This window comes from Nilaparvata lugens, chromosome 7 (genome assembly GCF_014356525.2).
Source record: "Nilaparvata lugens isolate BPH chromosome 7, ASM1435652v1, whole genome shotgun sequence".
NCBI lineage: Eukaryota > Metazoa > Arthropoda > Insecta > Hemiptera > Delphacidae > Nilaparvata > Nilaparvata lugens.
Genome location: NC_052510.1, coordinates 46,732,180 through 46,744,946, shown reverse-complemented (window position 1 = coordinate 46,744,946; position 12,767 = coordinate 46,732,180). Strand labels below are relative to the sequence as shown.

The 12,767-nt window shown below is 35.0% G+C and overlaps 1 protein-coding gene across 1 annotated transcript; it reads right to left on the bottom strand.

Annotated features, from left to right (window-relative positions):
* Window positions 1–535: 535 nt before the first annotated feature.
* On the bottom strand, window positions 536–12,624 carry LOC111043823 (signal recognition particle 54 kDa protein). Its single transcript, XM_022328877.2, has 6 exons — window positions 12,234–12,624; window positions 10,709–10,885; window positions 8,085–8,314; window positions 7,031–7,181; window positions 6,154–6,302; window positions 536–3,601 (listed from the first exon to the last, which is right to left on the bottom strand). Exons 1-6 carry the CDS (start codon window positions 12,309–12,311, stop codon window positions 2,857–2,859), a joined length of 1,530 nt encoding a protein of 509 aa, XP_022184569.1. The 5' UTR covers window positions 12,312–12,624; the 3' UTR covers window positions 536–2,856.
* Between the last annotated feature and the right edge of the window lie 143 nt (window positions 12,625–12,767).

Here is a 12,767-nt window from a genome sequence, read left to right as displayed (position 1 = left end):
TTACAACAGTAGGGACAAAAAATATTAAACGAGAATAGATTTAGATGTACTTGTAGTTCTTGTGAATAGGCTACAATATTTCATTTTGCAATCAAACTCAGTCTCAAAACACCAATTCATTGTAGATAACTACAACTTGAACATTAAACTAGTAGCACGGAGTAAAGAACACTTATTGTTACTTTTTGTGTAGTTGAGAAATTGATATTGTGGTAATTTATTCATATTGAATGAAAAAGACTAAGAAATTGTCAAAAAACCACAGATTTAATGATACTTAGAAAGACCGGTTTCGGTTATTACACCATTGTCTGTGTTTTTGACAATTTCTTAGTCTTTTTCATTCAACACTTATTGTTATTGTATTCTGTGCTAGTAGGGATTTCTTAACGGTACTTTAGATTCAGTTCTAAGGAATAGAGCCAAAACTTGTTTAAGGTTTTCAGAAATGGTTGTGGTAACTTTAACATTTTTGGTATTAATAATTATTTCATATTATGGCGTATCGGAATTACTAAGAAATTAAGCAACAATGTTTTTTGTTTATCATTTTATTAACAAAAATTTCATAGATTTACATACCAAGTTGCACTTATATAATATACAAACCAGCCATAACTCAATTTGAAACCCATCAGCTCTTACAAGACAATGCTATTTAGAATTCATTAACGCAGAAAAATTGAATTAAAATAATTCGAATTACAAATATATCTTACCAATAAGGTATAAAACAACAATATTTTTTTCTATTAACAAGCTCTTTTTGTTTTGAAAGATCGACTTCATTTTATTGATAAAATCTAAACTTTGAAAACAAAATATTCACAAAGTAATTGAGACTGTTTTCAGTAGGAAAATGCTTAAAAGAGGAAGCATTCAAGAGGGTCAAACGATTTTTTGAGGCTCATAAAGGAAAAGAAAAATTTGAAAACCTCTAAATGTTTAGTTAAAATGCTGAATTAAATTCAGTACAAAAGTTTTCATTATGAATGAATAAATCATGATAGGCCTACCCGATATATTTTGATTGAAGTGATTATTTTATTTTTACTACTTCAAATAATAGGTTTTATTTAATTGTAGATTTTTATTCTTATAAATTAAATTTATAGATATTATTCTACCAACTGGCATTGGAATAGAACGTTTCAAATTAGTGGAGAAGAAACTATTAATTATTATTCCCTGTCATAAAAAAATAATTTAATTAACAATTCATGCAAAATTTTATTTTCATTTCACTGGATCCACATAACCTTTTACAATGTAATCACAGATACCCAATATCTAAAATTAAAGCTTGGTGAAATCCCGATTATGAAACATTAAGCGATTGGAACTTTCTTGCCGTAAAAAAATTATGACGATTTCTGTTTCAAGAATTGTGGTGATGTTAATAGTTTGTTACAGAGATGCATATTATTGAAACAGTAAGAATATTTCAAACATAATCACTAGATACGAGAGAACTATTATTGAAATAACTGCTTTCATTTTATTGCACTGAGATTACAACATTCATACAACTGTACCAATCATCCTTTTCATTCCAAGAAAAAATGAATCTATAACGAATAACTGTGTTTTATAGACCTCAAAAGCGCAAATACTGGTAAAAACTCTAACACAGTCTACAGTAAGTAGAAAATGTTGTAGAAGACGTTGTCTTTGAGGATAACCATTTAATTATAACCAGATAGAAGTAGAAAATTGTTCAATTTAAGTAATATTGTAATGACAGCGATGGAAGTATTTTTTTTGTGAACGTGTAACTCTATTACACTTTTAGTCACTGCCTAGATTATAACCATTGATGCTACTGTACAAACTTTGTTATTACAAATAACATGATAACAAACCGATGTGTGAATGTGAACGACGACCAGGAGACTTTTGCACAGCCCACGTTTAAACTGAATCGTATCAGCTGATGATTGACATTTCAAACGTGACACAGGCAATAAATCAAAGTTAGCTTGATAGTTGTGTAGTTCACAGAGTGCCGTTTGCAAAGTGCCAGTTTAAACTTGATTTTTATTTTAATCTGGATTAAATCCACATCAAGTCTTGTTTGTTAAAATGTGGTTCATTTTGAGATTACACCATCAGATGATTAAATTTAGTTTGTTCAGATTGAGGTGTGTAGGCCTACACAATCATGCGCCACGAACACGCGCATTTCAATATTCTCATTAGATGATGCTATTCTCATTATATCAGTATTCGTACAGAAACAGTGAGAAACTGATATATGTACACCATCAGCTGATGAAATGTGAAATGCGCGTGTTCGTGGTGAATGAGTCTGTACGCACCTTTAGAATTGAACCTGGACTGTGGATACCATAATTCTTTACATTTTCAATTTTAACTAAATTGAAAAATCTGTTGGTAAACAATCGAAATGTATCACAATATTCTAATAAATACGATGTTTGATTTGATACATCTGCTGTTCAGATTAGTATTTAACCGGAACTTTACATATCATTATTCGTTACAGTTCAAGTTTAAACTGAATTGGATAAGCTGCTAGCCACACTCGAAATTTATCACATTATGGTCCGTCTGCACAGTCAAAAGTTAAACTGAATTTAGTCAGTTGCTGGCTTAAACTCAAAAAGAACCAGATTATAACAAACAAGACTTGATATGGATTTAATCGTTTTTAAAATTGAATTTAGTTTGAACTGACACTGTGCAGACGGCACTATGAAAGGTCAGATTGTGTTTGGTTGAAAACACCAGCAGATGTTGAGATACGCGTGAACTGTGCACAAGACCCCAATCCAAGTATATGTTATCAATGTTATGCACAAGTCTTCAGACAGTTCATTGACGGTTGATTGGACCTCAAGACTTCCCCCCGAACCCCCCCATGAGGTTGCTGAGTCCCCCCGCCGCCCCCGCGGCCCCCTGCTGCAGTTGGCGCATCATGTTCTGCAGGCCGCTCATGCCCCCCATCTGGTGCAGCACCCGGGGGTCCATCATTTTCGCCATCTGTTGGTTCAGTTTGGCCATCTGCGCCTGGTTCACATTCTTCGCCATGTCCCCGCCCTTGAACAGCCCCTTGATACCGCCCATCTTCTTCACCACGCCTGCAAACTTGGTGTACTGCGAAATCAGATCCTTGACTTCCTTCTCGGTCACCCCACTACCCTGAGCCACCCTCACAACCCTCCCGTTCTGTTTACTGAACAACTTGGCACCGTCCCTATGATCTAATTCCCCATCATTCATACTATCCATGATCGTCATCAACTTCTTCAGCCTAGCCATCGACTCCTGTTCGCTTCCCTTGGGCAGGAAGTCCTGACTGAAGCCGGGGATCATGCCCATGATCTGCGAGAAGGGACCCATCTTCATGATATTCTGGAACTGTTCGTACATGTCTCTGAGCGTGAACTGGCCGTGTTTGATTTTCTCGATTAGCTCCTCATTGTCGTCCAGCTTGAGTTCGTTGACCTTGTCAATGAGGCCCTCGATGTCTCCCATGCCGAGCAGCTTGCTGATGAATGGCTTTGTTTTAAATGACTCCAGATCGTCGATGTGTTCACCGGTACCTATGAATATGATTGGACTGTTTGTGGCAGCAACTCTGAAATTCAACAAAACAGTATTATTTACATCTTTTCAAAAAGAGCCTCAAGTCTATTCACATTTTAAAAATATATTGCATCATTTCAAAAACAGGTTCATTCCCATTATCAATTACAATCTATTCACATCGGATATAAAGCCGTGTCCACACTGAACAAATGTTCGACAAACAAAAGTTTGGGCAAATTTTATTATGTTTGACAAACAATGTTTGCCCGTGGCCAGTGAGGAAGCGTCACCAAACAAAATATGTGTAAGTGGGAAGAACAGATTTATGTTTTACAGATGTTTTACACTTGTCAACCCTGAAAATGTTTGGAGAGACAGTATTTTTTTGTTTGAAAAACGACTGTCCAAACTTTTTAAAATGTTTGTTGAGCTCCTCAACAAACATGTTTGCCGAACATGTATGTCGAACATTTGTTCAGTGTGGACACTGCTTAATATAACTACTAGTCTCAATTCCAGTGTATAGTGCTGCTTGCCAAGTTCAAAGTTTCCGCGGCTTCATTACGAAGTACACTATCTGGGCCCTGTTGCATGAGAAAATACAAGCTAATATACTAGTTTCCAATACTTAAATTACGACATAGCAGTCCGATTTTTGTGATTGAAAGAGATTAGTATCTTCTCAAATTTGTTGAGCGCTTTTGGACGCTGAGTTCTTTTACAACACAGCTTTGTCATGAATCAGACAGCATTAACAAGCAGTTCGTAATAGAAAGTGATATTCAAAACTAATATTTCAGTAATTTCCTATTCTAATAACCAGCTCACTACTAATATAACTAGTATTCTCTCATACAGTAGACCAGGCTCTACTGCAACACTTCTAGACTTAAGTAAGGCGTTTGATATTGTGGATCACGCTATTCTGCTTGAGAAGATAAAATACTATGGAGTGAGGAATATTGAATACAATCTTTTGAAATCTTACTTAAGTAACAGGTTGAAAACCACCAAGATAGGAAATAAAAAGTCTGGGCTACTTGATATTAGAAATGGGGTCCCACAGGGCTCGGTCCTCGGTCCTTTTCTTTTCCTGGTCTATATAAATGACCTTCCTGATTATGCAACTGAGGGTGAATGTATATTATACGGAGATGATACTACATTTCAGGAAAGCTTGGCCAGAAAACAGCGCTCATTGTTAATAAAGCTGAGTATTGGTTTAGTGTTAAGTTGATCGTTAATAGCAACAAAACAGAGTCCTTACTGTTTAGCTTAAAATCTGCTAGAGAGAACAAGAATGTGAAATTTTTAGGCATACACCTGAATTCCAAGCTGAGCTGGGATACTCATACAATGAACCTCTGTAAACGTTTATCTAGAGTGACATATTTACTTGGCAAGTTGAAATATTGTATCAGCTTTGATTTGGTCATCAATGCCTATTATGCATTTTTTCATGTTCATTTGTTATATGGAATTCTGATCTGGGGTAATGCTCCTGGTGCTAAAGATGTATTACTGTGGCAAAAGAAGGCTCTGAGAAGAATGTTTGGCATCCCATCCACTGAGTCTTGTAGGGATCATTTTGTAAGACTAGGAATACTCACTGTACCGTGTCTATTCATTCTTAATTGTTTGCTTTTTGCTAAAGGTAATCTCGATAAATTAATGAAAAGAAGCGATATTCATAGTCACATCACAAGAAATAGGTATCAGCTGCAGGTAACGCAGGCTAGATTAACTAAGACTCAAATGAACTTTGATTATATGAGTATAAAATTATTTAATAAGTTACCATTAGATGCTAGATATGTTAGTTTTAGAAAATTTAAAACTATAATGTACAAGTTCCTGAAATCCAAACCACTATATTCACTCCAAGAATGGAATGATTTTGAGTATGGAGAGCCTTTCTTTTTTATGATTTATTCCACTGTTCAAATATATTCATAGGCTATATCTATTCATGTATCATTTATGTAGCCTATAGAACTCATTTTTTGTTGAAGTTTATTGTGATATGTGTTCCGACTCCATATTGACTTCTGTGAAACGCTTTATTTTGTATTTGTCTGTGTGACTGTTGTATGTTTTATGTTTCCTGATGACTATGTCTATTGCACTATGTGTTTAATGACAATAAAGAATTCAATTTTCAATTACTATATTCAATAATCTCTCAAATCCACACATGAGTCCTGTGTTATAAAAAAAATTGTCATAGCAAATTAGTCAACGGCATAGCAACTGCTATCACAAGTAGTATTATTAATAGCGTATTTTACAGACAGACAATAGACAGGCAGACATGCGTTAACGGCAGCGAGTAAATAATATATATATAGAACTTCATTCATGTACAAATTTTCTAAATATCCTGAAAGTGGTGATCCCATTGCCAAACCTTCTTGTTGTGACACAGGATCCATAATACCATGATATTTATCAGTATGAGGATCCTATCAGTATCTTGAGGCTAACCTCGGACTCTGATATCGATCCTCAGTTATTCAGGGCTAACCTTCCGTCCGTATTCCTAATAATGTTTTATATTAGCCAGGAATCTTATAATAAAATGGACAATCTTGCTTTACTTACGCACTAAGGGCTCCACCACCTTTAGCATGACCGTCGAGTTTGGTGACTATCACACTACCAACGTCTACTTTCTCCTTGAACGCTCTCGCTTGCACCTCACACGCTTGACCAATCGTGGCATCCATAACGAATATTATATTATCGGGTCTCTGAAAAGGAAAGAAAATCATCAATCCAGAATCTCTCAATATGGAATCGTCTAATCATTTCAGTGCAAATTAAGATGTAATTTAATATTGATGGAAGTTAATATTAATGGGATTAGTGAAAACAAAATACTATTATTAGTGAATTTCAAGGATATAATCAACGCTGGAAAGAGATTACTCTTCTCTGATTGGTTCTCGTAGCATTCAACCAACATTTAATCACTGTTGAAATTCAACAGGCCTCGGCATTGATTGAATAGGAAGCGTTAGTGTTACCTGTATTTCGGATTGAAATTTTGAGCCGTCGGTCCTGGCTGCCTAAGAACAGTCGTTAAGTGATGTCAGAGGTCCTGAAATTGATCAGGTGTGACCTGAAACTCAGACCTGAGCCAGCCAGGTCACTCGGAACTATTATTCTTGGACCCGGTTGCACAAAAGCATGTTGTTTCACTTGTGATTAAATGCCACGAGAACCAATCAGTGAAGCCCTCTTTTCGAAAAGCCTTCTCTGGTTGGTTATTATAGCATTTAATCATGATTAAAATTTAACTGGAACTGTGCAACCGGGCCTTAGTGTTATATTTACAAGAAATACAGTCCCAAAGTTATCACTATAGAAGAGTTCTGCATTGCACAGGCTGGCATAATTTATAATAATTATTTTCCTCTGCATAATTTCACTGACGATTATCAAATGTTATATGAATAATAGGATACAAACTACTCACAATGGCGTTGGAGACTTGCAACATCTCTTCGAATAGAGATTCCTCTTGTTTATGCCTTCCACTGGTATCTACAATGATTATTTCAAAGCCTTCTTTTTTGAACATCTCCACTCCGTCCTGGGCTATCACTACTGGATCCACTTCTGTGTAACTGCCCAATTCAAACAAATTCTACCATTAGAAATGCATCAATAATTATTTAATGAGTACATAGTTCGTTTATTTGAATTTGAATGAACAATCTCATGGAATAATTTTTTGTATTGATTCAAAAAATTTACACTACAAAGAATTCAATATGGAATGCAAAACATTAGGGTTTGAACAAAGCTGGATAATGTTATCCTGTTTTGTAAGATTTTTAATCAGAAATTCCTTGATCTGTTTTTCTTGGATTTTTTCTTAGATTCAAAATTGAACACAGAAATTGTTACCGTATACTGAGGCAATTGTGATTGGATTGCCTCTTGGTGATGGTCACCGTAAAATCAACGGCTATTGAAAAACTTGAAGACTTCTTTTTCAAACATAATCAACGTAAAAACGATATATACTACTCTAATATAGCAAATTGCCCCAAGTCTCAGTTTCAATAATTAACAAGACCGTTTTCAAAAGACACGAAATCAACTGAAAAATATTCAAACATCAATTCTTGAAGTGATAAACTTACAATCGTATAAATTTATACAATCATTTTCATACTGTAACTCTTCTGATGTTACGATGCTCAGGAAGTATACGACTTGTGCTTGGGTGAGAGATTGAATTAAATTGCTGCCTTTGTTTAATCCCAGGAGGGCGAAGTTAGGGCGTAGGGCGTTTGGTGAAAATTCTTTTACAATGGAAATTTGACAATAGGTCTAATTGGGTATTTATTCTAATTAAAAAATATATTTTTCCTCTTACACTCAACCCTCACAAATTACAATAAAAACAGGAGCTAAAGCATCGATAGCAGAGTAACGAAATCATTGCTTGGGTCGACCAAAAGTTTCTCATGAATTCAAAGTTCAAAGGCGAGTTGTGAATGTAAAAAGTGGAAAAAACTTACCTTCCATAGAATGGTATCCTAGCTTTTGTGGCATTTTGTTTAAGCTGATCGTATGCTCCGGCACGAAACGTATCAGCACAAACCAGACAAGCCTTCCAGCTCTTTTTGAGGTAATGGTAGGCTAGTTTTGTACAAGTTGTCGTTTTACCGGAACCTTGGAGACCGACAAACATTATCACATTTGGACGTCCTTTCACTGGCTGGTAAGCTTTCACCCCTGGATCAACAAGCTGTAAAATAAGTGCAAAATTGTTAGTTCTAACATAAATTAAGATATCCAGAGACAATCCAAGGCTAATCGGCTCATTTTTTACTATAGTCTGTGCAGATTCCACTGGACCCAGAGACCTTGTGAGCTAATGAAAGAACGAAAAAGAGTGAATTGTGTAAGAGAAAGAGTGAAAAAGAGAAAGTAGGTGCCGATTTGATAGAATCTGCATGAAAACGTCAACAGTGTGCTCCTATTATTATATTGAAATAACATTGGCCATAAAGGCACGTGCTGCAAACTAAGGTTTGCACAGACTATATAAACAAAATAATTCATTAAAAAAAGTCAACTTGAAAGAAATATAACTTTTTTTGTTGTTGTGGTAGATATTCATAACAATTTGAGATAATACTACTTTTGGTTGTTACACCACGATTAATATCTGGTAAACCATAATCACTATTCTCACTAATTCTTATAATTGATTGAGGACAAATTTACAACTTTGACAAAGATCTTGTAGCCTGTTGAATTTCCTCATGTTATCCCACTAACACATCGCTGTAGTCGATACGGGCCAAGTCAAACGTGGCGTTTTTTTAATCGGCACGACAAGACAGGATGCACCCTAATTGGCTGATTGGGTTGGCATATCGAGTGAGCTTCCTGTACAGCCAATCGGAGAGCTCCTTTCCTGTAGTGCCGACTGAAAAACGCCTTGTGTGGCTTGGTCCTAATTCATGTACAACTCATGATTCAAATAGGACTATTGGCCAGGCCATATGAGGCGTTTTTTCAGGCGCCAACCCAGTTAGCCAATCGGAGAGCTTCCTGCCCTGCCGACTCTTAAAAACGCCTGAAAAACGCTTAATATGTTCTGGCCCTTTTACGGGGTGGGGCAGAGCTGATTGACGAGTTTAGAAGGGTTATAAGTAATGAACCGTTCAACTTAGAAAAATATCTTCAATGGGTTCAATTCAGTTTGAAATGTAGTTTTATTGTTAACTTTTGAAAATTATATCAGTTGAATGGCGGCCATCAGCAGCAATATACTGATGTAGCGTATTTTTGAAGTTTTAAAACACATTTTGGCACACTGCGATTGGTAAGGCCTGGATCTCTTCTCTGATTCGCTCCTTTAGTTCTTCCAAGGTGTGTGGGCGATCTTTGAACACTATTTTTGGAGTAACCCCATAGAAAAAGATCGCATATGCTTAAATTGGGTGAGCGTGCCGACCACCTCAAGTCCACCCTTAGTGAGATAAGCTGCCCTGGGAACATTAAATATGTCACAACACATTCATTGGAATGCGCCCTGTGGGGCTGTAGCTTCATCCTGCTAAAATCATATTTCTCCCAAGTCATATTCCTCAGCAAGTTCTTCCATTTTGGGGCGCAGAAACGTTTGTAACATTGTCATATAACGATGGGAGGTGAAATTTTTTTTTTTAAAACATCTTTATTGCCCATAAAAACAAATACAAAATAAAAAACTTACAAAAGAAATATTCTAGATTATAATATTATGCTATTTTACAAATAAATTAAAATTACATGGCACCACCCAGCAAGGGCAAAACCCTGACCGCTGAGTGAGAGTATCAGCTGTTTAGACAATATAAAAATGTATTTACTAATAATCAAAGCTACAAAAAATTCATCCTTCCTCACCCATGCATAATAGAGAAGTTTCTTTATATAAATTTGACGTACTGTCATCACTTTAAATTCGGCAAATGTTTCACTACTAGAAAAAGCCCTTGGCTTATTAAGAATTGCTTTTATTATCATTTTTTGAAATGTAAAAATTCTATTCATGAAAACATCATACGCTTGAAATTGACGATGGTGTTGCCATTCTCAAAGAACTATGGCCAGCACACTCACTCGATTAAAGCATACCCGTATGCGATCTTTTTCAATGGGGTTACTACAAAAATAAAGTGTTCAAAGATCGCCCACACACCTTGGAAGAACTAAAGGAGCGAATCAGAGAAGAGATCCAGGCCTTACCAATCGCAGTGTGCCAAAATGCGTTTTAAAACTTCAAAAATACATCAGTGTATTGCTGATGACCGCCATTCAACTGAAATAATTTTCAAAAATTACCAATAAAAACTAAATTTCGAACTGAATTGAGCCATTAAAAAATTTTTTTCAAGTTGAACGGTTCATTAGCCTACTTATAACCCTTCCAAACTCGTCAATCGGCTCTGCCGACCCTATACTTCGCAGTTATATTTCGCATTGCGCTGATCTTAGATTATGACTAATCCAACTTGAAAGATCCAGAATAGTATTTAGAGAGGTAGATAACTTTATTTCGAATTCACTCAGAAAAAGAATAATAATTAGGCTAATTGGAACTTTGATTGAGTAAGAGACCTGAATATTTCAGACTAGAGTTACTTACTTTGATGAGCTCTTTGAAGACAGCACTCTGTATCATCCGTCGCTTGTTGAGCCCTCCCGCCATTTCTTCAAAGTCGATAACTGCCCGCACATTTTCACGCAATTTCTTCACCAGACGAATGTTCACATCAGCTTCTAATAGCGCTGTGCATATCTCTTTTAGCATAGAATTTAAAACCTGAAACAAAGTGTCGGGAACATCATAATATCGTCATTACTAACAAAGTAAAAATACCCCAGTATAAATTATATTAAATTAAGATAGAAAGTGTTATCACAACAATTGTGATTCTCTATACATAAATGCATTTGGTGCGTCATGTACATCCAACTATCCAAGTAACAAAATTAATGGTACATCTTAATTACATCAATGTACATTAATATTGATGAACACTAATGAACTTCCGCATTTATTGTTTATGTGGTATTTTAAAAAATCAAAAATTATATAAGCTATAAAATTATATAATCAGCATTATATAAACTGCTTACACTCTTGGTACGGGTAAAATAGTACTGATCTGTGCGCTAAATACGGACATTATTACCCTTTGTAGGGTTGAAGCTTGCAAATTTTCCAACAACTTTCATATAATCATCGTCCAAGAATTCCTGAACTCTAGATTAACGCCCTGATGCATTTGATGTTGTATTTGGTCACAATGCACTTATGCTCTTAAAAAATCTCAGGTTCAACCATTTAACTGCTTCACGCCTGCAGTTTACTACTTTGTAATCAATGTTCACTGTTATAAGTTTCTGTGAAGACATTATACTTTGGTTAACAGTGTGTTATAGTTTCTACATTTCAAGCAACTCTATAAAAAATATATAAAGTTGTGCTTAGTCACCCGATTCACATTTGAAAATACATACCTACCTGAGGTATTAAAGGAACGTATAAATATTATAACACAAGTGCGTTTCTGAATTGTGATAGCCTAAATAGAGTGGAAAACAATTCTTTGCGAAAACTTTCCTAGATGTAAAGACTTCTAGACAATAGTACATTTTTCACAAATATTTCATAATATTATTAGATACTTTAAAGCACAGCAGAAACAAGCTGCTGACAAGAGACTTGAATAGTTACCTTGAATACCTAACCTAATCCATTCAACTGGCTTTCCCTATGCTACTATACTAAGTGTGATGTCCAACACACAATGGATTTCCAATAGAATTTAGAATATATAAGTTATATCAATGTATTGGGTTGCATATTACTTTATACTGTCAAAAATAATTAAATTTAAAAAATGTCATGTACCAACCAAAATACATGTTTTTAAGGCACTAAATACTTTGTGTAATGAACATGTTGATCAATGACTTCAACGTTCTATGTAGAATAAGATGTGGTATTTGGATCTATTTCTACAGTCTAGTAGAGAAAAAGTGTACATTGATGATAAACTAAACTTGACTTTTCAGGAGTTTAAAGCTTTCAAGTAGAAACTGTATTTACCTATTTTGTATAGGTAAGAAATATAGTATGTACAGTAGTTGAAAAATATACTAACCTCTTCATTGATAACTGTTGCATTACTGAGTGATCTCAGTGCGGAAGTAATCTTCCGACCTAAATCTGCTAACACCATGATTGAAAATTATTTTTGTAAATAAATAATTGTAAATTTGAAAATATTTCTTGTCATACACTTTATAGGTTACTTGTCAACAGCTGTTTGGAGGCCAACATGGCACAATGTTGGATACTTTACTCACTAATTTTAAGAATATTGTAACATAAACCTTTAGGTTAATTAATCGCACTTCAAATACCAATTGGTACCTAATTTAGTGAATAAATATCTTAGAAATAGATTAACTTGATAAACTAATAACGTATAGTTCAAAATTCCAATTTCACAGAACAACACACTTTTGAGAGCTTGCAGAATACTCAAGTCTAGTTGTCAAGTTGTTCAATTGCTCCAACCTTTCATGAAATTTAAATCATTTTATCAATGGAGGATTGTTATTATTCTCAAAAGGGTTATTTGCAATGATTAATATAAAAATGTATAAACGAATTTCAAACATCTATTATTCAA